A 25,061-nucleotide genomic window follows, 5' to 3' on the forward strand; every position below is an offset into this window, starting at 1 on the left:
CTGCTATCGTTCGAGTTTTTTTTTTTTCACAAAGTCGTGCTTTAACACGCGCTTTTCTTTTATCAAATATGGCACAGCTGGCCTTAAAGAATTGCTTTGATATTTTCAACTGAAGCCGCTGCTATTGTTTTCTTCTTCTTTTGGCATACTCGCGGAATATGAGCAATAAGCGGGACGCGCAGCGGCGAGGCGTCTTCCTCGAGCTTCTACGAGATGGCGCAAGGCGCAGAAGTCATTTGGCGGGAGTTTTGTGATCAGCTGATCCCAAATAACTGGGCGCTCTTCTAAACTTAGAGAGGGCTGTCCGGGCCCTCGCAGGGGTGCGCGGAGCGGTGCGGGTCATGGAAGAGGACGCGGCCACGACACTGCTAGCGCCGCTGGAACCGATTAATCTCGTGGTCATCGGCAAAGATGGGACGGGAAAAACAGGCAAGTTTCGTGCACGACTCGCGCGCACCTAAGCACGTGCACTTACGCGATCGCATTGTTTGTTGTTTCAAAGAGTACGGAAGGCGTTTCTCTTCCGCCTACTCTACGAGTGGGGTGGCTTGGCAGTGTGTTCGCGGAGTAGGAACGCATTAAATCCCGTTTATTTTTTTCTCCCTCCTACTCGTTGGAATGTCGCAACTGTCGCCATCTTGCGGAGCCTGTCTACCGCGCGAGGCACGCGTATTCACAGAGACGCGATAATTGCTTACGACTCCTTTAATTTTTTTGTCCTCGCTTAACAAAGACAGAGCAGAACTGAACGCTCGATAGCCAACTTGCGGTGTAAAGAGGACGGTAAACGCGTTTGCGCCTGGTAACGTTTGCATGCGTGGAATAACTTCGTATTTCAAACGTGTGCAAACTCGCCGGCGCGAGCTGGGATTAATGAATTAATTATGGTGTTTTACGCGCCAAAACCAATTTCTAATTATGAGGCACGCCATTGTGGAGGACTTTGGAAATTTTGACCACCTGGGGTTCTTTAACGTGCACCTAAATCTATAAGTACCACGGGTGTTTTCGCATTTCGCCTCCATCGAAATGGGGCCGCCGTGGCCGGTATTCGATCCCGCGACCTCGTGCTCAGCAGCCCAACACCATAACCACTGAGCAACCACGGCGGGTCCTAGGTGGGATGAGGACAACGCGAAAATAAATCTTGAAGACGTGTTACTAACAATGTACATAAATCGACCATATATGATCCCAACTCATCACCATCATCGAAGTGCTTTAACGTGACTCTGATGCTGCAGATTACTATATTTTTTCCCGAACTAACGCATTTAAGAGGAAAACTTAGCTCTGAGCCAACTATGATGCTGCCGATTCAAATAGACATAAAACGCAGAAACGCTTTTATGAGGCAACCTCCAGACTGACTTGCATCAAATGGGTTGCATTTAAGAGAAAACCTTAAGAGGAAGCTTTAGCTCGGGTGCTCCTATCTAAATACATGTAAAAGGAGAAATCGGTTTTCTTCGCAACCACTGCGCCGAACTTGACGAGGTTTGTTGCATTTAGAAGAAAAATTTTAAATATAGTGACTGTTGGTTTTGAATTTTCGATTAAGGTGGTCAATTTTGAATTAAAAATGGGCAAAAATGTAAATTTGTCAGAAAGCGAAACTATCAAGTTCACAACTCTGTTACTCAGCAATGAAAAATGATACCACGATTATGTTAATTGCATCTAATAGTAAATCTAAAGCGGACAAAATTGATGTGTTACACATGAATCTCAAAAGATTTAGTATCATGGAAATACAGCTTTTGCAGAACCCTTGTAAGCAACATGACAAATTCATAGGAAAGACGGGGAATGCGGGAGATGGAAATTCAAGTCGATGAGCAAAACGTGAACAAGGTGAATGCAGGACCCAACGTTTGGACAAGTGGATTTGTCTTCTTCAAGGCCTTGAAGAAGACAAGTCCACTTGTCTTCAAGGTGACTTGTCCACTTGACAAGTCACCTTGTTCACGTTTTGACAAATCCACTTGTCCAAACGTTGGCTCCTGTATTCACCTGGTTCACGTTTTGCTCATAAGAAATTCATGTAAGATATAAGATGACATATCGAATCTGTCCGCTTTCGATGGTCTAATGGATGCTGTTTACAGAGCCACGATATCTGTTTTTGATGCAGAGCTATTAATTTGTAAACTTCGTGCTTATATTTTTTTCAAACATGCAGATTTTGGAAATCTTTTTAAAAGCATTCTGGCCCTAACTCGAAATTCCGCTTCCAACAATTACCACAATTTAACTTTTTCTCTCAAATGCAACAACTGTCACTGCAATTTTCCAGTCATCCGGGAGGGCACCCGAAGATAAAGACTTGGTGCAGAGTACATAGAGATAAACTGAAATCTTTAATGTTGCTTTAGAATTCGAGGAGAAATGCCGTCCGGTCCATTTGCCTTGTTATCGTTAATTTTGTTTAGTAATGCTTTGATACCATTCACATTTAGCTCTACAGTTTTCACAGTCGGAACGGAACTTGTGCATGGTGAAGGACTAGAGCTGTGTTTTGGCAAATATACCGAACGAAGGTAATTAATTAGTTACGAGGGATAGGCGAGCTAGTTGGTGGTCGATATTGGAATGCATCGTGTAACCGCGCAAACAACAAAGGACAAAGAAGGAAACACACAGGACGCATGTCCTGTGTGTCCACCTGTCCTGTTCCGTGTGTCCACCACGCCGTGTGTCCACCAAACACCTGTCATGTGTGTTTCCTTCTTTGTCCTTTGTTGTTTGCGCGGTTACACGATGCATTCCAGTAATTATTTAGACAAGTAGCTTTCTCAATGTCATCTAAAAACTTCATTATTAAAGACAATTTCGGTGATTCCCGCTGGATCTGCTCCGTAGCCTTTCATATATTGCCAGAATGCATGGCATTCGTTTTTATTTCCCTGCCGAGTTTTTCAAGGTAGCATCCCTTAGCAATTCGTATGTTTTGTTTGTATTCATGGGTTATAGCACGCAAACTCTCAAAATGACAATTGTTATTAGTTCTTTGGTGTTATAAGTATATACACCTTCTATTCTTAACTATATTTAAGATACGCCTAGTCATCAATGCCTTGTTACGCTTTTTAAGTTTACTGCATTTGATACTGGGAATGCAGGTATCGGTAAGCTCCTTGAGTTTTTGTTTGAACTTATTCCACAATTCTTGAATGTCACAATCATCTGAGAGGCATTCAAAAAGCGGCAAATGATCAAGAAGCTTCCTTGATATGCTGGCATAGTCACCTCTGTCATATAGGTACACTGTTCTGGTCTCTTCTTCTTTTCTTTTACCTGCTACTTTGGTTTTAACACTTGTGACGACAGCCCTGTGGTCACTTATTCCCGGAATAACCTTAACAAAATTCACAAAATTTGGCAAGTTGCAGAAAAATAGGTCCAATGTATTGGTACCACGAGTTGGATCAATAAAATATTGCGTTAATCCGAAAGAATCTACGATACTTTTCATCTCCAAGTTGAAGTTTCCACATTAGCCAATAGGGAGGCCGCATGCTACTCGAGATGTGTTCGTCCTAGCCGCGTCGTCTGCTCAGCGGCTGCTGAGTTCGCGGAACATGACGTACATGCATAAAGGTCCTGACCTGTCACGTATATCGCTGTAACGTGTCGTGCGCTAAGCGAAAACAAAACTCAGTAGTCCCACCAATAATCGCACAGTTGCGTTAGGAACTACATTCCGCTGCGCAAGGATATTGCCTATGTGCGCCTCGTTCTTTCGGCAGAGCTGCAAACGACATGTGAGACGGAGATTGGCGACTTGTCATTGATGGGCGCAAATTATAGATGGGCTTCATTTAAACACAATGCGAGGTATACACTTTTGACATATTTGCAGGAAGACAGTCGAAGCTTTTCGAGGACACTCATTACAGGGTAGGTTACAACCCTTCGGGTGTGCTACAGCGCCAATCCCGAAAGTTCTTTGCGGAATGAGCGCCGAGAATTGAGCGAAGAAGCGGACGGCCGGCCTCGACAGAGGCGCTCGTAGAGAATGCGGAGAGAGCTGTGCATCTACGCAGGATTCTGCTCCGCTGATCGACGATGAAGCAGTTGCTGATCTGACGTTGCCCAGAATGCACTCATTAGGTTTAGAATTCGAGAAAGACTTCAGCGTACCGGTCTACAGGTAGAAGCACTTTATCTTCCTGGAACCGTTTCGTCGACAGGCTTTTGACCCATCCGCTCGCAAGGTGGTTATGAGATTCCAGTGATTTGTAGAGGCAGTCATTCGTTCGAGGGTAACGATCGAAGTTCGCTGAGAACGCAAGATGGCTGACGATGTCACTGTGAGTTATGTCGTGGAAGACGCTGACATAGGCAGTCGCGTCCACTTGCGGTATTGAACGTGTACGGGTCAATCTACCAGTGCCGCATTTTGTTCCTCGCGTAGCGTGAACGCGTCGATCCGATCAGCTGCGACTGATACCAGGCATGCAAAATACTGATGACTCAGGTTTGGCTGCATTCCGAGCGAAAGGCTGGGACGGTCACTTCACCCTACCACTGCCACCTATCGATCAACATGGCCGTCACACGAACGAACCGGCAGACGTGACTTCACGCATGCAACCTATATGTGCAGTGGAACGCTTCTACAGCGAACTGACCTGTATAAAGAACGAATAATTATGTCCCGATTCTACTGTGAGTGGTGCGACTGTGCGGGACCTTTACAACGAAGTGACGTGTATAACGAGTATTTTCGGAGGCTCCAAGCACTTCGTTACAAAGGCGTTAGAATCTACTTATGCTAAGTCCACGTATGTGGCCTAACGCTCCTGACACTGCCCAGGCGGCGCGACCGAGCAGCGATCGTCAGCGCCTCTTGCGGCACCTTCCGTCAAAACTGACACTGACGGACCGCGCTACTCACGCTGCCCACGCGGATCTGCCAATGTGATCGCTTGTTCATGCTTGTTTTGAAACGAACAAATGGTGCAAGTTTTGCTGTAAGGTTTCAGACCAATCTTAAAATTAGACGGTCGGATACGCCCTGCCATTCGTCGCAAAGGGGAAAAGTTCTACGCTGCCGGGCACGTTCACAGCGTGAAAGAAGTCGCCGGTGTGACTGTGCTGGCGAAGTAAGCAAGAAGAAAGGGGGTTAACCGAGGGGCCCGATGTTTTTATTAGTCATCTCATGAGAACTGAATCATGAGAAGTGTCACTTCCACCAAGGCAAACACAACTGCAGCGTATCTGTAGCCTGAGTACACTCAACTGTCTTATTACGCTTCGATCAAGCAGCTCAATTGAGTGTGCAGGCATGGCTGAGCTTATTAAGCGTTAGGGGCAGGTAAAGAAGGGAAAATGAGACATTCACCCGTTCGTGCTACAAAGGAAACCTAAACGGGTTCCTCGAAAGAAAAGCCTCAAAGTTGAAGAAAAATTCGTCCTGGTCCGGTACTCGAACCCGGGACCACCGCCTTTCCGGGGCAGCCGCTCTACCATCTGAGCTAACCAGGCGGCTAGCAGATGGCAGGGCGAAGTCGAATATGTCGACAACACGAAGCAAAGGCAAGAGTTTGACGTAATAGTTCTGCGGAAACCCGCAAGGTGGAGATAAGTAATTAAACGAGGGAAAATCAGACATCCACCCGTTCGTTGCAATTGCTACAAATGAAACCGTAGGTGTTCTTATCCAACAATTTGAGTTACCGTATAGACCCATGCCGTCGACAAAACGTGTCCTTCCATGGTGCTGTTTTGACACGCTTGCAAAGCCTCATCGGCCAGGGATGATAGGCGCCATATCTTTTAAAATTACTAAAGGGCTCTTGTAAACAACTTGCAGAAAATATTTATTAGACTGCTATTAGACAAGCAACCGCATTACTTTGTTTACAACTGCCGAGGCACCGGCACGACCAAGCTTGGGCCGCTCCGGCCGCCAAGACTCGGGTGACCGTATCCGGCAACCTGAACCCAAGCAGAACCACACAGCGTGAAATGCTGACCGACTCAACCAAGCCAGAACACCTGCAGCCACCGCGCAGTACGCCTCGTATACAGCAAAATAAATAGCTCTAAAAGATATGGAGAATTTGCAAAAATATGTAAGCCGGCTGCTCGGCAAGACTCTTTCTTGACCAAAAACTTCAGTCTACTGACTACAATGCTTTCTAGTGCGATCCTCCAGGAATGAAGCGCGAGCACAAAACCATGGTCGGCCAGGAAATCTGGAGTCGGAGAGCAGGCAGCCCTGCACGGCAGCCTTTGACGCAGCAGTACCGCCGTCCCCACGCTATTTTTTCCTGGGCTGTTTTAGATGCCTTGCACATTTGCCATCGTAAAACAGCGGTATGAGAACGTTACCCGCAGGGCGGTGGCGCACGGGGTTCAGAAGTTTCAAATCACACGCGGTCATAACAACAGGTGCGCCACTACGCCGTCGACTGACGTTTGATCAGTACCAGAGTTGCGCTTTCGACGCTACAGGTGGCGCGGCCGTCGCCGGGAAAAGATGCAGCTTAGCCGGATGTCGCTGGTTTGACTCCCGATTTTGGAGGCTACGTTACGATGGCGCAGAACGGTGCACGCCCACTTTTTGGGCGCACGCCCTTGTGCAAGGAAAGCTTGGCTGCTTGAAGCTACATACCGCTCAAGCAGCCAGACTTCGCCAGCTGTACAGCTATCATTCGCACTCTTTGAGGAGCCCTGTGTGTGCGAATAAACTGCTTACTGGTTCCTAATGCTCTATTTGTGATTTTAGTAAACAACGCTTCATAACGCGCGATGTAATGAAGGAAACTTGGTAACGTTATGAATACTAGGATGTGAACTTCGCTTTATATTAATTGTGAGAACGACTGTTCATTACTCGAAAATTATTTCAAAAGTATTCAGTTTTAATTCGGCTCGCTTCTGGCAATATTTACTTTTGTATTCGCTTCAGTCTCAAAATTAAATTACGATTTAAACACCCCTGTCTATGTTTTCCCTAGTACGGGAATCTAGGGAAGAGATGTGGCATTTTACGCGGACATGTTGGGTGTTTTGAGTGTGCTCTGCCAACATGTTAGGTGTCTTGATCACCATCTAACTGTGTACTTCAGTTCAGTCGTGTAGACTGCTCAGATATTACGTGCTACTGTGATAGCCCTAGTATATTCCTGTAAATATGGGGACTCTAATGCTCTTTGTAAAAAAATTAAAATAAAACCGTTTCTATATTTTCTACCTCCGGACCACACTCCTTCACCAGTGAGCAACCATCGACAATAGAGGCGGACGACCACGTGGTTCCACTTAGCTGAGCTAATGTGACAGCCCGCTATAGCAGAGACCAGCTACCACTTTTGGCGCTCCAGTGGCGTAAACGAGCGACCCCTTTAAATGACGCCTGGCTCCGAGCTGTCAGGATTGGGGGCTCAATCCCATCGTCCGTGGTCCTTTGCCAAGATTGGAGTACGGCATGAATTCGAAGGTAGCTGGCCCATGCCGTCGTCCAACTTATTTACGCTGAGATCGTTGATGAAGTGAAGAACTGCTTCTCATCGAGAACGAGGAAAAGGGGTTTATTTACAGAAATTAACTCAGTCTAACATGACTGCTTGAGAAAAAGAGTATCAGTCCAACATGACTGCATGAGAGAAGTGACTCAGTCTAACATGACTGCTCAAGAGAAGTGTGTCCAGCATGCGCACAACCACAGTTTTTATACACTTGGTCCGCCGGCCATACGGGGCGGAGACTGTTCGTTTACTCATCACCACCTCGCCGCTGCTCTGCAGATCAGTTTACAGACACAAAGGCACACACATTCCGAAGCCCAAACGACGGCGTTGAAGGGGTGCCGTTCCGGAAAGTATCGACGCCGATCGAGGGTCGCTCGTTGTTTTGCGTCATGCCGAAGCGTGAGAAGCCCCAAAATACGGCTTCCCCACGGCAGCTTGTCCATGCGTGTCAAATCAGGTCCACGTTGGGGAACTCCGAAACCATTGTTCACACACCGAACTCGTCCCGTCACAATGTCGATGGGGCTGGAGGAAGGAAGCGGGTTTTCGGCACAAAGGCCGCTTCTTCGAACGCCTCCTAGCTGCAGTGACGGAAAGGGTGCGGGATGCGCGTCTTGCACCCCTTGTCGTAATCGGGTGGCAAGGTGGCAATCTTGCTTAGCGGCTCGCCATTCTTAACAGAGCCAAGAACTAGAGTCTTAGCAACGCCAAAAATATTCCTGAATAATAATTTACCGCACGGAATACAGTTTCAAAACTAGTACTGATAAATGTAGAACACAAACTAAAACCTGCATTTTTTTTCTTGCACGCGCGTTCGGAGATTTGTAACCTTTGGGGGTCGCTAGCGGCGCTCCATTTAAGATGGGGATTAGGGAAGGAAGGGAGCCGAAAAGGGAGAATGATGCACATAAGTGGCATTTTCTGCCACCAACCGTCACGCCAGAATAACGTTTACGCGCACTCTTTAACTAGACGTTCTGGATTTCGAACATCAGCACCAACATCATCGCCATCATCTTTAAAACAACGACAACAACAACAACAACGCAACTCATGACAGACTTTGCCAGCTATTTCTCTGCTTGATGAAAGGGATGCTACGTCACGCACTGTCAAATTCCGCCATGTTGGCCTTTTGAACTAACCAGAGAGGCGGTAGGAACCCTGTGAGCCAATCAGAGACTTCAAGATGGCGGAATGTGACAGTGTGGCGGAATTTGGCAATGTACAAAATTGCATCCACGATGTTCAGTTGCCGTTTATCTGGAGTGTATACGCTGCCAGTCGTGGCTAATCGAAAAAAGAAAGCGTCGCGACTTTCGTGTACCGTTCCGAGGCAGTCAGTCTATCGACAACGTCAATCCGTCCGACACCACCGGTAATTCGTGCTGTTTTGTCCCAAACAGTCCGCCAGACCGCCCACGACCTCTCACGCCATCTTTCGTCACTCGCCTCTTTTACCGATATAGACCACGATCTGCGCCTACTTCCTAAATACACGATGGGAGGGGAGGGATGGGGCTATATATGCGCGTACGCGATTTACGATCGTCGAAGTCCGGGCGCGCGAAGTCACAGTATATTATGCCGCGCTTAGAGCAAGCAAACACGGGGGACTCAGCGTGGCGAGGAACGCGAAGAGTTGACAGGCGTTTACTTATATAAATGCCGAGTGCACTATCTTTGGTGGGGCCCCAACGCTGCTTTCTGGCTCTCCCTGTTCATTTCTTGGTTCCGCGGGTCTTCGTCTCTTCAATGGCCCTCCATTGTCGGTGCTGCCCCCTGGTGATGGCATGCGGGCCTGTATACAACGAGGCACGGAAAGCTGTACGCGTGCGCAAAACAAACCAGGAAAACGTGCGCCCTCTGGAAAGCTGACGAGCACGGCTGCTGAGGAGACTGGGCTGTCGCAGCGCGTTGTGTGTGTGTGTGTGTGTGTGTGTGTGTGTGTGTGTGTGTGTGTGTGTGTGTGTGTGTGCGTGCGTGCGTGCGTGCGTGCGTGCGTGTGTGATTTTACGGGTCCAGGGTGCGGATATTTGACGGCCCGCAGCCGTCGCCTCGGGTTTTGAAACTGCGGGGGACGTGTGATCGAAATAGCCGTGGTGCCGCACTGTCCTTTATGTTTAGCTGCACCGTGGAGGAGGCATTCGCACGGTGTCACACATCTGGCACATTGATCGACGGAATGCTGCGGGCTATGGCTTCGCAGACAGCCAAGACCCAAACGACGAGAGCGGAATCAAGAAGACAGGACGACACCTTACACTGGTGCTGACTTCAAACAAATGTGTACGGGGAAGACAAAGGCAGAACAAATATCGCGTCACGTCGTCATCTACAGCCGACGGTATGGGGGGCGCGCTACACCGCTGGAAAATATGGCGCCGCCATCGGCGTGACGTGGCATGAGGGATCACGTGGACACAGCGGCCGCGTCGGCTGCTTCGGATGCGCTGAAGCGAACTGAAAACGAAAGTTTAAAGTTCCACCTGCGCTGCGGTTCCGATTAAGTGGCGAGGTTTACCCGCCTTGGGGCATCTGCTTGACAGCATTTGAAAGCACGCTAAAAGGTAGTGGCTGATTTTGTAGGCGTGCAGCATGGCAAGCTACTGCTCGGTGCCGCAGCGGCGGACGTAGCCATCGAAGCCTGTCATATTCACACGTAGCCGCAGGAGAAAAAGCTGCGTGAAGCTTGGCACACGAAACTTACGACCAGCAAACACCATCGGCTACAACTCGGGCATGCAGCAAGCATTGACGCGAGAAAGATTTTTGATGCGGCGTCGGGACTGGCGATGTTCGGTGAGTAGGAGAAAGCGCGCAGTGAGACGCTCGCCCGTGTCCGCTGCCCGGCTAGTATCACGATCGACGCTTTATTTGGTCTATGAACTTGTCGATGCTAGACACTGGCAAGTTCACTGGAACGGAAAGGGAGCGGTATAGAAGTACATTAAAGAAAGGCATGGTACATGGTCATGTTTGTGTCATGAATTAATGTACTGGATTGCGAAAAAGAAGCAGCGGGAAATCGCATGCTGAGAATACCAATAAACATACAGTGCATGCAACATGAAAAAAAATGATATTGAAGCATATAAGAGTTTAGAAGAAAAAAAAAAGATTGAATCGTCGCGACAGCACAGCACGAAATTATTTTTGAACAGCTGATAGCGTCCACGCAACAATGGTTGCTTGTGTACTGTCAAATGCTCAAATTATGCGGCCTAAAGATCACGGCACGGTGCGAAAACGCGCTCACAGTGAAAGCAAAATAAAAAAAAAGATATTTGGACATGCATGCACGCGCGCAGTCGGTCGCTGCGGGCCCGTGGAGTCGCTGCGTTGAGGATTATGTTATGCTCAATTCGGTTATACAGACAGCACATTATAAGAACACATTTCACATAGTTTACTCTCAGCGTTTGCCTTTCTTTCATGCAAGAAGCCGGTTCGGGAGACTCCATCGCGGCGACCGCGCGCAGTGGCGCTCACTGTACATATTCGGAAAAGAGAGATATCCTCTGTAAACGATTCTTCTCTCTTTATTCACTACTTCTCTCCACCTTGCGGGTATCCGCAGAACTACTACGTTAAACGATTCTGTGCTTTCGTGCGTTCTGTGCATTCGGGGGGGGGGAGGGGGGGGAGGAGGCGCACGCACTTCACAGGGGACGGGTATGGCGAAAGGGGAAGGCGTGGGACTGGGCAGGCCGCATATACTGACTCAAAATTTTTTAGGTGGTGGGGCGGGAACATATCCTGTTTGCCATCCCCTGGTGGCGTTATATGAAACGCCTCGTTAGAAACAGGGATTGAGGGTGTTCCATATAGTCCTGACACAGCTAGCCCACGCCGTCGTCCCCAGACACTGACGCGACCGCAGCAGAGTCGCGAATAACCGAGCAAAGAAAGTTTTCAGGAGTTGTGAAAGTTTCCTGGACCTCACTGCTACTGGCGATGAAACGCGCGCACTGCATCTCACGCCGGAATGGAAGCAGCAAAGCGCGCTGTAGAAACATCCGGGTGCGTCCGTGAGAAAACAATTCCGTTCATTGCCGTCTGTTGGGAAAGTGATGTTAACGGTCTCGTGGGAATGCCGTGAACCGCTCCTGCTGGATTCCATGCCACAAGGTGCAACCATCAATGCCGACTGTTACTGTTACACACTGTCACGTCTGCTGGCCGCCATCACGGGAAAACGCCGAGGGATTCTCCATGCAGACAACGCGGTTATCCTCCCTCCACGACAGTGCGAGGCCACATATGTGGCAATCAGAACAGCCGGCGAACTCCGGTCATTTCGCTGGAAGAGTCATGGACCACCCAGTCCAAACCTCACACCCAGTGATTTCCACGATTTCGGTCCACAGAGGAAGTTTCTGGCAGGACAGCGATTCACGTGCAGTGATGAAACCAAGACAGCAGTCCGACGGTGGGTCCACAGTCAGCGGAACGAATTCTACGGCAGGTAGCATCTCAAATTTAGTGCTGCGATGGGACAAAATGTTTGAACCCGTGTGGGGACTATGTGAAAAATAGTGCAAGTTACGTAGAACAGTAGGTATTTTCTTTTAATTACCGCTACGTAACTTATATTGGCTAATAAAAAATAGGGCCAAAGACTTTCTGATTCGCCCTGGTACGTTGTGCTAATTTGGTTCGCTCCTTCGTCGTCTTGCAGTGGAGGCAGTTGCATAAAAGTGTTCCCTTGAACTACTGCATGATCTTTGAATTTCTCGCCATATTTCGCTTTCGGCATCTACCCGCCACGTGTTCACGCACACGAAAGCTATACTCTGACTATTACTGATAACTCCGAATAGAAAAGTGAAACTATACCAAATGAAAATTATGGACGACGTCGTACGACCTTCGTGAGTAGAGGCAATTAACCGTTTAATCATGGTGCTCAGAGAGCCCACGGGCCGTAAAGCTAACTTCAGCTGCGTACTTGTGGCTCTTTATTTTTGAAGTGCGTTCTAGAAAGTGTTTTCTTCACATCGAAGTAGCCAAAAAATGTCCCTATATGCGGTCATCTCGCAAAAAAATAGGCGCTAGTCACTAAATACAAAAAAAAGTCGCTAAACATACAAAAATGTCGCTAAATCTAGCGACGAAGTCGCTAAAATGGCAACACTGGACCCACGTGATAGAGAGTTAAACGGGATCGCTTCACTGTGGCCCTGTGTGAAGGTAACGGAAAAAAAGAAAACGCCCTACAAAAAACTATGTCAGAAGTGGGATTCAAACCCACGCCCGGAAGACCGGACTGCGACCTGAACGCAGCGCCTTGGACCGCTCGGCCATCCTGACAGTTTTTTTTTTGTCTTTATTGCCGGCTTTCACATACACAAACAATACAAAAAAAAAGCAAACAAAAAAAAGGATTTTGCTGGCACGACATATTAAAATTTTTTCAATGCTGCAAGCTTATCTAGCATGTCAATCCCTGTTGGTTGTTCAAGGAGTGCCCGATGGACATCCCTGAACCGTACTACAGATTCAATGAAGTGGTCACGTGTAGGTCGCGAATAGACATCAGCATTGTTGAACTGCGTTCTAGCTTCCACAAACTGTGGAGGCTCAGGAGCATTATAGCGTCATACGGAAAAGCCTCCGTTTCTACCGGTAAGCATCTTATTCCATGTGGATCTAAAGGTAACTCTTTCTTTGAAGTTCTTTGTAGCACGTCCCAGAAAAATATGGGGTCCCAGCAATCTAGAAACGCATGCTCTATCGTTTCAGGTTTCTTGCACAAGAAGCAGGTAATGGACCACGGGACAAGATACCCCTGTTATACATCCATGTTTTAACTGATAATGTGTTAGTGTGTAGTTTAAAGAAAAATGTTTTTACCGAAGGGTGTACTAGCATTCTTTTAACCCTTTTGAGGACATCTCCTGGGCCTCCATGGTTTGACATACGGTAAACCGGTACTGGGAGCATAGTGTCAATAAGGTCCTTATACAGTTTTTTCCTGGTAATATTGGCGAGATACTGCACAGAAAACCGCACATGCAACATTCTGTACGCAAGCACGACTTCTCGCAGGTAACCTTTAACGGCCCCATGCATTGCTTCACACGAGCATACAACAAATCCTGGAAGGTGACGACATAAAAGCACTTTCATGACTGTGCGAAGGAACACATCATTCTGATCGCGAAGGTACATAAAGCGCGACACAACTTGTCGCGCAAATAAATGTGCCAACCCAAGGCCCCCTTTCTTTACTGGCAAAAGCAAGTTTGTGCGGCTGGTCGCACAAACACAAAATGTCGCTAAATCTAGCGACGAAATCGCTAAAATGGCAACACTGGACCCATGGGATAGAGGGTTAAACGTGATCGCTTCACTGTGGCCGTGTGAGAAGGTAACGAAAAAAAAAAAGAAAAACGCCCTACAAGAAACTGTGTCAGAAGTGGGATTCGAACCCACGCCCGGAAGACCGGACTGCGACCTGAACGCAGCGCCTTGGACCGCTCGGCCATCCTGACGGGACACGCATCACTTGAAATCAGCAGGGTGTCAACACACGTATCAACAGACGCCATTTCCTAACGCAGCTGTTTGGTGCTGTTCCATTTCATGAAACGTTTCAGGAAAGGCTCGATGAATCACACATGTATAATCCATCCTGGTGACATGCACGTTTCCTTACGGACCCCCTTTTTGTTTGCTCGCAGTTACGACCACGTGCTCATGCGCACGTGTCCCGCAGCTGCTTCAGAAATTGTTTTCAGTATAATGGCACGCTATGCCCGAGAAACGTACGCTTAGTTTTTTTTTTTGTTAATCGCAGCTCTCACAGACGGTGGCGGCGCCACGCGCTTTGTTCGTGAACCACCGACGCCGCGATTATCGGAATCGGCTGAACGCGCTACTGCTGCATTTTTTCAGTGCGCTATATATATATATATATATATAGAAAGAGAGAGAGAGAGAGGAAAGTGTGCACTGTACTCTGACGAAGGCTCATCCACCAGCTGCAGACGTTAAGCAAATTGGTCTCCCAAAAGTTTCGTCGTCTCTTTCCTGCCTAGTTACACCGAATCCTGCGTGCTAAACTTTGAGGAACCCTCCCCCCCCATATATATATATATATATATATATATATATATATATATATATATATATATATATATATATATATGCGGGCGGCTGTCCTACGTAGGGCCCTTTATATAAAAAGAAGAACCATGAGAAGATTGCGTTGAAAATGCCCATCACATTATTTGGGAACCTGAAGCGCCGGGAAAATAGAATCCTTCAGCACCAGTCCACTTGCAGTCGCTGTATCCTCGTCTTTTTGCCGCAATTGTCCGGTATATTTCTGTTTTTCCTCCTCACATACAGAAAAAGAAAGACATCTGTAAGAGTAGTAGTACCAGGTTTTTTTTTATTATAGGAGGGCAATAAATGTGAAATTACTGCTGACTGCGCTGTAACCGTCTAGCCAGTGGCGCACCAACTATTTCTCGAATGGGGGGGGGGGAACCGCGATAGATCTTACCTCTCTATCTCTATAGTAATTACAATTACTATTACAATAAGGGAAATTAACAGCTTGGAAATGCGTCTGTCAGTTATACTTATTTTTAACAGGGATATATCCAGAGCCGGGAAAATAAAATCCTTCAGCACCAGTCCATAGATAAAACTTTATTATGTCCTTGATGGGGTTCAGGGTTGACGGGGGTCGGGAGACTAGTAATTCACGAGCGCACATGTTACTTCGCCGTAGCATTCACCATTGGGTCCTACCTTCATCACTGGACCTTCCCCACAATCTCAATTTCCGCTAGATTTTGTATCGGCTGAGTTCACAGTTAGCCCAGGGCAGCGGGATAAAATTCTCTGCTCGCAAAACACATTCATAAAACTCCGGGTCGCTTGCATGCGTAATTTACTGTGAATGTCATGATTAGTCCCCTGCCTTTGAAGTTTACCTACATATTTCTCATGATGTGCCCTTGATTTTCGCCAATTATAAACAAAATGTCTTGTTTAGTTCACCGAGGACATCGCTAAAAATCCAGTTGGAACATGTTATGACGCCTGAAAACAGCGAAATAAATTTTATATTTTTTCCTGTCAGTAATTTTCTATCAGTAATAATTTGCAACGTTTCTAACTGCACCAGAAACGCAAAAATTTTGCCGCACATTCCAGTTATCATGGCCCCCGTCCGCTTTCCACAAAATGTAAACCTGTTGTAAAGTACAGCTATGTCGGGACACTGGGGAGAATAGCTGATAGCAGCCGTATCACACACTCTAACAGTTGAATAATATTTTTTTTACAAAGGCTGCGCTTGATGCAGCCATACATCGCACAGAGAATTTCCATAGTGTACCACCATTTTTCGCTTAATTTGGTCTTGGAACTTTATAGTTCCAAGACCAAATTATAGTTTAAGACCAAGTTTTATAGTTCCTGTACCCATTAACCTGTACCCATTAACATGTACACATGAACCTGTACCCATTAACCTGTAACCGTTAACCTGTACCCGTTAACTTGTCCTTGCAGTCACAAAACAAAGCGAATCTGTCTCTTTTATTTCAAACAAACAAACAAACACACAAACAAACAAACAAATGAAAGACCGACATGACTGACACCAACCGCATGCCTTTCGCTATATATAGTGGTCTGATTCGTTGACAGGATGTAGCACTTTGCGCGTGCCTAATCTCGTGGCTCTCGCTGTCCTTATCTCTGCAGCACTCATCGTCCGGCTCCTGACACGACGCTTCATCCACGAGTACGACCCCAGCCTCGGTGAGCGGGAGTGCGTGCCCAGTGTTTTCACTAAGGGGTTCGAGCTGTATTGCAGCAACCCCCCACCCCCGCCTCCCTACCGCCACTTGCTTTTTTCTTTAACGTGCTGTGTACCCTGGGACGAAAAGAAAAAGAAAATTGTCATCCACGCGAATGTGGCACAATGTTATGACGCTTCTTCCCTCCACTTTGCGGGAATCCGCAGAACTGATTTGCCTACCGCATTGCAAACGTGTAAAGATAATAGGGAACCTACCGCCAGCCGGCAGATAGTGCGTACTGCGACTATCACGCACATGCTGGAGGTACTTGTAAGCAGACAAAAAAAAAAAAGAGAGAGAGAGAGAGAAAACAGACACGGCGAAAAAGGAGCGTGGTGCGTGATTATGTGCGTAAAAATAAAAAGAAAGAAAGAAAGAAAGATTAGGCAAGGTCAGCAAGACAAAAACAGCTAGTGCCACGGTCTGGCGCGGTCTAATCGCTAATGAATTTGAAGAATCGCTATTTATTATTTAATCGACGTGAACTCTTATCACTCATCTATACATTGTAATGCGCTAGGTCTTTGCACATAATTTTTTTTTTCTACAGCCTGTTTTAAGCGACCTGCAAGCATGAACTAGGCACTGTAATACAAACTGGTGCACAGAACTGATATCGACGACTTCCTTTTTGTGTATAAGAAAAACCAGAAGGTGCTTATGGCTCGCGTAGTCTTAAATGCGTTTGGCGCGAAGACACTTAAAAAAGTTGCATCTCCTGAGAAATGAAATAAATAAACAAAAAATATTCCATTGCATCGCTAGCTGTTGCGGGCATCACGGAATTTAGGATAACTTTTTTTGCTAATTATATGAATCAGATTAATTCGAGGCAGTCAGTGTTCAAGGCATGTTCACTTACCCGAAATTGAGGACTAACTAGTTCCACTTATGAGAGATTTGTCCACAAGCTCCCTCAGACAGCACATTCATGCTGCATTCGCCTTTATTGCATATTGCGCAAGGAAGCCTTTGTAAAAGAAAGAAAAAAGAAGAAAAGGCAGAACGCTAAAGAAGAGAGTGAAAGGTTGAGGGTTTATATTGGTAATTCGCAATATTGAGAAGCGATACCGATAACGTGATGCTATTTTCACGATCACTAAAAATGTGCGCACGCCTTGAGCACTTCCTGGCTTCCTGTATAGTTGGGCAGTTTGGTACAAACTGAGCGCGGCAGTTGAAATTTTCTTTTTTAAAAGGAAAGAGAGGGGAATCGGAGAAATATAGTTTATTAAATGACTTATGGGGCGACAGTCGCGCAGATTCTGACGTCCGTCACTGCTACCAAACGTGGTCAGCAAGAATTGGTGTTCCGTCTCGCATACCTTGCCTCTAATTATAGGAGGCAGTCGCCGTAAATATACCGTGTACCTGTAATGAATACACAACAGGTCGACATTAGGAAGCGAGTTTCCTCGGTGTTCACTTTCTTGAATCTTCTATAGAATAACGCTGAACTTGCGTGCATATTTTTTTGTCTTTTGTTTTTCTCGGTGGGGCCGCCTTCTGGGAACCTCTCGTCGGGCAGTCAGCGTGTACCCGTTCACGATCGAAGACGATGGCGAGGCCCTCAGTTTGAACCTCATGGACACTGCGGGAAAGGCGAGTATCGCGGGCACGTGACATTTCATTTGCGAACAGCATTTAATAGAGAGGAAACACGTCGATCGCGTTCGTTCGTTACGCGTTTGTATCGGCCACGGCTCGAAGCAAGAAATGTATGCACGCACGCGAGAGCGAACCGGTGATTATAGTGCTGTGTTTCAAGCCCGGCATTTTAAGTATTAGGACACGGCCGCCTTGCGTAAGCAGCGGCTGCATTTGGCACTGACAAGCGCCGATGGGTTGTTGTCGGGCTCATCTTGTGCGCCATGCCATGGCGTTGATGTAAACGCGGTGCCTCGATCGTTGGTGGAACGCGCGCTGTTCTTTCCTTTTGCCAGTATTCTGATTGCGATGCACGTGCTGTCTGCGGTGTTCAGTGGTATGCGAAGCAAATGGGCAAGTAAGCGAAAAAATAAAGAAACAAGCAACAACAAATGTAGCCTAGGCATGTCTGCTGCACCGGCCTCGGTGAGCGTTTATAGTCCTGCTGTGCGAGTCCTACTCACTCTTCCAGTGGGGGGTAGCAAACTGGAGGCTCGCCCGGTTGACCTCCCTACCTTTCCGCTCCTTGCCTTCTTTCCCTTCTTGACCTCGAGGGCAAGCTTCAGTGCACGGAAGTTGTTCAGATGGCACAGGAGGTCTTCAAATCTTTCCGTTATTAACAGGATAGGAGGAGAGGATCAGTGGGTGTTCTCAAGATTCCGCGGGAATCGCTGGACGTCTAGATGGCGTGCGAAGCATGGTGGCCATAACTTCGGGTGCTTGCAGAAAAAAAAAAAGAAGGACAACTCTTGGGTTCGCTTCCGTTACTCCCGAGATGCCGTCGTTCGGGTTAGTTGGGGTGTGATTTGGACACGATCTATTGGGCAATTGGGGACTGCATAACTTCTCACCGCAGCAACATTGAGTTCAGGAAACGAAAGGGTCAGCGGGTACGCATTACCCGCCGCGGTTGCTCAGTGGCTATGGTGTTAGGCTGCTGAGCACGAGGTCGCGGGATCGAATCCCTGCCACGGCGGCCGCATTTCGATGGGGGCGAAATGCGAAAACACCCGTGTACTTAGCTTTAGGTGCACGTTAAAGAACCCCAGGTGGTCGAAATTTCCGGAGTCCTCCACTACGGCGTGCCTCATAATCAGAAAGTGGTTTTGGCACGTAAAACCCCATAATTTAATTTTTTTTAGCGGGTACGCATGTAACGTTTGGTTCTTCCGCACGCCGGTGCTTTGCTGAGACGGCGTCAGCCGTGTGCCAGGTGTTCGAACGATGCATTGTCATTATTGGTGGCAAGCAATGCTAAATCGGCTGTAAAGTTTTACGTGTTTCCACACCGTCAGCCGTTCACTCTAAAAAAATACTTGGTCCATGGCCAACAATGGAACTACAGAAAAGAGCACTTGTGTCTTTTAAAATCTTTTTTTTTCTTTATTAAATGTATTTCAGGAGAGGTTGGTGCCTACGTGTGGCAACGGCTACTCCCCTTCTCTTACGTGATAGTTATCGCCGGAATGTTGTCAAAAAGCGCAGAACTGAACTAATAAACACATGGGCGAATATTCACGTACTACGTCTCATGCAGTACAGCAATATCAATAAATGTTCGCGCCAATTGAAGAGTTCACATAGCATAAATACTCACAAAACCGAAGAATTCACATGCAACATATGAGTTTACTCAGCATAAATGTTCCCGAAACCAAGATGTTCACACAGAATATGTTGGGCACTTGAATGCTGCACTCTGAATACAAGAAATACAAATGCTACATGAGCACGAAGACAAAAGGAACATGTAATAAAGGGTGCCTGTTAATAATAACAATTCGAGCAATAACTTTTGCATGAATGAGTATTTTAGTGATATTTTTGATTCCTCCAAAAATTCAAAACATCGCGCGCGCAGCGATGTTTTGAAGTTTTTCTGTTGGCCATGGACCTAAAATTTTTCCTAAGGATAGCGTTCGGCTATGGAAGCCATGTAGCTTTTCCGGAAGGTTCTTGTGGGAAGCCCCATGAATTTTACAGTGTAGAATAAGGTGGTAATGTATTCTTCAACCTCTTCACATGAGCATGTATACGTTAGTTCTTCTTATCCCATACGAAAAACTTTCAGTGTAGGCACTGCCTAACCGAAGCCTATGAACTGTTGCTTCAACAGATCGACCAATCTTGAACGGAATATTGAATTATATTCCAGGATCCATATTATATAACCGAGACTTCTGCGCAGCATTTATGAACCAAGTTTCCTTGGACAATCCGCCGCATAGTTTGTTGAATAGACATTGTGCATCATTCACTGCTAGAGGAAGTAGTGATAATTCATTCTTTTGATGTGCTACACGAGCCATGTGATCAGCTGTTACATTTCTTATAATTTCACAGTGACTTGGAATCCACTGGAAAGTTATGTCGTGTTGTAAATCGTTTGCTATGGCGTATGTCTTCTGTATTTCGTATGTCAAGGTGCTGTTTGCTTCTTTTTAAAGCTGATTTCGTTTGAGCACAGCAATTAGGCTTGGGAGTCACTCAGAATTACCCAGCGAAGTGGTTCTGACTGCTGACTTATGTAACGTAAAGGAGATAGTATTGCGTAAAGGTCTGCCGTTGTGGACGTTGTAAATTGACAAAGCTTATAAGCTATTTCCTCTAGGTATGCAGGTATATAAAACGCAGATATAGTGCTTTGTTTCCAGCATGATCCATCGGTATACGCGTGAATGCGATCTACGTACTCAGTGTAAAGATGTGATAAAATTAATTGCTTTATCCCAACTATGGGCATCTCACATTTGCGACCTGCTCCAGCAATTGAAGTGACTATATCTGAAATTGCTAGTCGCTTGGGGGGTGAGTTGCGCAAGCAGGTCAGTATTCGTAAGTAGGCAGTAAGTCTTTGCACCGCCGTATATCTTCATGCGTGTGGGAAGTGGTTCTATCCTGAAGGTATTGACACAGTGGGTGATTAACGTGTTGTGTTGCCAAATGAAAAAAGTGACAAGTTTTCGTAAATCTTGGTGCATGAAAAGTTTGTTGGCGGGACTCAGCAACTACCAAAGCACTGGCAGGTCCTCGCGGAACGCCAAGACGTATGCGGAGGCTTCTGGCTAGAAATCTTTGAATTGTTTCCTCTAGACTATAGGATATGCCATGTATCACAGGAGCAGAGTATGCTATTCTTTGTCTAATGATCGCCGAGTGAATGCGAAATAAGGAAGAGGCTGAACTACCCCATCTCACTACAGCAAATCGATGAAGAATGTTGATTAGGGAGATGACTATCTTCTCTAATGCTTTTATTTGGGAAGCCCATGTTAGCCGTCTGCATGTGAAAATACCTAAGAACTTGTTTTGCCACACAAGTTGCAGACACTGAGAGTCTAGCAAGAGCGGGAACCTCAGTAAATCTTTAAAATCTTCGTGAAAAATGCAAAAATTATCAGATCGTTTGTGGGTAGCTCAGGTCTTTATATTTGTTGCACATGTCAGATTTCGTTACGTGTAATTGTTTGTTTATTTTTACGTAGACGTATAGATTCGCAAGTTGCTTCATTTGCCAGAAATGTCAACTTATATACGTGTTTTGAAACTCTCTTGTGTTTATGCAACTGTGTGTCCCTCAGTGCTTTCTTACTTTTTTTTGTGAGTTTCTTGATTCTTTTGCGCAGCTTCCTAATTGTTTGTGATATTCAAGTCCAGTGTTTTCATGCTTTTAGTTTTGCTTGCCCTGTAAATAAGAGTAGCCGGTGCCATTAAAGGCGCCAACCTTTCCTTGAAATACATATTAATAGAAAATTGCTGGCTGTCGAATAATCATTTTTGAATAATCGGGCCTGTCATTAGGTTGGAAAGGGTGCACCAAGGAACACCAGCAGGCGAGCAGACATAAATTAGGAAAGCTGGAGAAAATTGAGCGAGCTAACGCTTAGGTAAATGAGGAATTGCCACATGTACAGACGAGCAAACCAAATACACGAAATGAATAGGCTACCAAATAAGCATGAAGCTGGGCGTCTTCCCTGTTTCATCTTTTTTGATCGTCTTGTGAGATCATAGTTGGCGAATCTGGGCCTGTATTAAAAGCAAAAAAAGTTATTAGGCTATAATTGTTTCTAAGCGAAAATTTTTGCCAACCTTGGTGATGGATATGTTATTAGAGGAGGAGGCCAGCCAGTAGCAGAGAGCACTTTGCCAACGAAGAGCTTCGTGAATTCAGCCCCCTGGTTATTCCTCTAGGTGGACTGCTATAATTTCCTCCTAGAGAGATGCCGAACTGGAATATTGATGCAGTCTTAGTCGATTACTTTTTGTATTTACATTCCTGCTACATAAAGCTTCGAAAAGAAGGGATAAAAAATAAGAAAAATAAAGGCGAACTTCCTTTTTCAATGACTTCTAAATACGCCTTTTAAATCTCGCGCTCAAATCGTGGCGTCGGTGACGTCATTGCGAGCCACGGATTTCGATATATAGTGCGTTTGAGTCTTTCGTCTTCCTCAGAAGTGCGCAACAGTGGCCAGGTTAAGTTTCTTTCTTATTTGCGAAAAAAAAGAAAAGCAACACTACTCAGAAAATATAACCTAATCGACGCATATTTACCGTTCGTATTCCCGCAGTTTGTGTACACTCGTACGTGCGTCCTCGTATACCGCAACTCGCATTTTGCTCCTGCGAAGCGTCACATGCTGGGGGTCTGCAGAAAGGCGCATATCCTCTTGTGTTTTTAAGAATTTTTTTCTCGGAGGACACTATGCCCAGGGACACTATAAACGGTCTCTTAAGACGGTGTACGTCAAGTATTGCACTAGTGCACAAATCGTTTTTCGAGCCAGTGACGGGCTATTCCCCTTTCCCCCACCCCCAGTGTAGGGCAGCAAACCGGATGCTCTTCTGGTTGACCTCCGTGCCTTTCCTATCCTTGTTATCTCTCTCTCTCTCTTCGGGGCTTGCAACAACGCCGGGCTCGCGTTCCTCTAGTCCAGGCTCGAGTCTAGCGAGGTGGACTGGGGCGACGGCTTCCTGCTGGTGGTGTCACTGACGAGCCCCGAGTCCGTGCGCACGGCCGAGCTCATGTACGCCTGGTTGCAGGACAGCGCGCCGGGGAAACCCCTGGCCCTGGCGGCCACCAAGAGGGACCTCGTGCAGGTACGCAGTCTCGCGAGGACTCGCCTCGTACCGCGCTAGTTGGCACAGAGAGGCGAAGGACGTATACAGGGAGGTTTCAACTTTGGGAAGTTGCCGCGAGAAAACCGCGAGACTCGACGAAAGGGACGACGCAAGCGGTACTGACAACTGATCAGTTGTCTGTACCGCTTGTGCTGTCCCTTCCTACAAGTCTCGTGGTTTCTTGCGGTAACTTCCCAAGAGAGAAAGAGAGAGAGAGAGGAATATAGGAAGGCAGGAATGTTAACCAGTCAATAGTCTGGTTGGCTACCCTACGCTGGGGGAAGGGAGAAGGTGCACACACACACACGCACACACACACACACACACACACACACACACACACACACACACACACACACACACACACACACACACACACACACGCACGCACACACACGCACACGCACGCACGCACGCACGCACACACACACAAACGGGCGTCTTCACTGTCTTTCACTCGACATCACTCCATGTTTTCTACTCCTCAGATCGTGCTCGACTTCGCTAGAGATAGCATAGATTCGCTATAAGATAGCATTCTCACAGTGGGAAAGGGGTCAATCTTGAGCTCTTCTTTTCCTCACCCGCCAGTTCACGTGGCTCCTTCTTTAGTGAAGTCCCACAAAGACCGCACAGGGTGCACATAGGCAGCTTCGCTGCAAGAAAACCACGCTATTTTAGAGCATTCGGCGCACACATGCAAATGACGCAGAATTCAGCTTCGCAAAAAACAAAAAAACAAGATTACGATAATCAACTGTTCCCAACTGACATGAAAATACGCTCTGAAACACAAGGCCAGATAACTTGGTGAAAAGGAGAAACGGTACTGGGCCGTTACGCGCCAAAATCGCGATATGATTATGAAGCACGGCGTAGGGAGGAGGGGGAGATTCTGGATTAATTTCGACCACTTGGGTTAATTTTGACTACCTCCCCTTCCCTTTACGCCACTGCTAGCGAAGCCACAAGTTCCAAAATCGGCCAGTTTGGCCACACGTACGCTATGCCACGAGTGAACGGAATGTGGAAGACCACCCCTACCTCTTACCCCCGCCATCGACTCTTTTTATCGTGTTGTTTCGAAATTCACAAAAACAAAGGTTTGAAAGTCTAGTTTATAAGGTTTCACTTAGAGGTTCTTTTCAAGTCTCTCTCTCTATACGAAAACCCGCATGTTCCCACATAAACGCCATCTGATCACACGAAATCCCGCTGCGCAGCATCTTTCTCTTTCATTAAAACAGTGACGCACGCTTTGAACACCGCAGGCGCGGGCCGTCAGTTCGCACGAGTTGGCGGAGCTCGCCGAGCGGTGGCACTGCGCCCTGTACGAAACGGCGGCGACGGGAGACTACGAAGACGTGGCCCGGCCATTCCTCGAGCTGGCCCGGCGGGCCAGGACGCTCAAGGCGCGGCGGCAGCTGTTCCCAAACATGGCGCCGGAGCCGGTGTCGCCCCCGCCGGCCGCCGACGGTTCCAAGAGACTTTACAGAGCGAGGCAGCTCACCAAGTGACCTCCCGACCCGAGCTGGGTCCGGGCGGGCCCTCGAACCATGGCACGCACCGAGTGATGTCGCTTGAAGAAACTCCATTCCTCTCCCTAGAGTCACCCAAAAAAAGTTCGAGCGATACGTCTTGGTGCACCTTACCTCCGTAGAGGAATTGATAAATAAATTGACAGCAGAATGCCACAGTTTCGAAGTTCTCATTCGAGTGACGCTAAGTAGTGTAAGGGTGTCCGAACGTTCGAAACCTTCGAATAGCTAATCAAATACTGCTAAATTCGATTCCATCTTCGAATCGAATAGTCATCTGAAAAGAAAGAGAGTATTTTTCGAGTAGTTCTCGAATATTACAAACCACCAACTGTGCTCGATCAAGCGTAAGCAAATGGACGAAAAATTCGGCAAATTTTATCCCGGTGGCTGTATAACAGATATAAAACACGAGAAGTTTTGTAGTGGAGCCCGCTACGTTG

The 25,061-nt window shown here is 46.9% G+C and overlaps 1 protein-coding gene and 2 non-coding genes across 3 annotated transcripts; 1 reads left to right on the plus strand and 2 right to left on the minus strand.

The window, feature by feature from the left end:
- The first annotated feature begins 203 nt into the window (after positions 1 to 203).
- LOC135904174 (ras-related and estrogen-regulated growth inhibitor-like) lies at positions 204 to 24,769 on the plus strand. Its single transcript, XM_065434788.2, has 5 exons — positions 204 to 429; positions 16,212 to 16,268; positions 17,838 to 17,911; positions 22,892 to 23,059; positions 24,352 to 24,769. Exons 1-5 carry the CDS (start codon positions 342 to 344, stop codon positions 24,595 to 24,597), a joined length of 633 nt encoding a protein of 210 aa, XP_065290860.1. The 5' UTR covers positions 204 to 341; the 3' UTR covers positions 24,598 to 24,769.
- On the minus strand, positions 12,714 to 12,797 carry TRNAL-CAG (transfer RNA leucine (anticodon CAG)). Its single transcript has one exon. It is a non-coding gene; the product is annotated as a tRNA-Leu (tRNA).
- On the minus strand, positions 13,898 to 13,981 carry TRNAL-CAG (transfer RNA leucine (anticodon CAG)). Its single transcript has one exon. It is a non-coding gene; the product is annotated as a tRNA-Leu (tRNA).
- Positions 24,770 to 25,061: the final 292 nt, after the last annotated feature.

This window comes from Dermacentor albipictus, chromosome 10 (genome assembly GCF_038994185.2).
Source record: "Dermacentor albipictus isolate Rhodes 1998 colony chromosome 10, USDA_Dalb.pri_finalv2, whole genome shotgun sequence".
Lineage (NCBI taxonomy): Eukaryota > Metazoa > Arthropoda > Arachnida > Ixodida > Ixodidae > Dermacentor > Dermacentor albipictus.

Bases quoted from the DNA above. Each gene is read 5' to 3' on its own strand.
- LOC135904174 (XM_065434788.2), top strand. From the start codon at position 342: ATGGAAGAGGACGCGGCCACGACACTGCTAGCGCCGCTGGAACCGATT. The intron at 430-16,211 runs GCAAGTTTCGTG...TTATCTCTGCAG, and splicing joins AGATGGGACGGGAAAAACAG to CACTCATCGTCCGGCTCCTG. The intron at 23,060-24,351 runs GTACGCAGTCTC...TGAACACCGCAG, and splicing joins CCAAGAGGGACCTCGTGCAG to GCGCGGGCCGTCAGTTCGCA.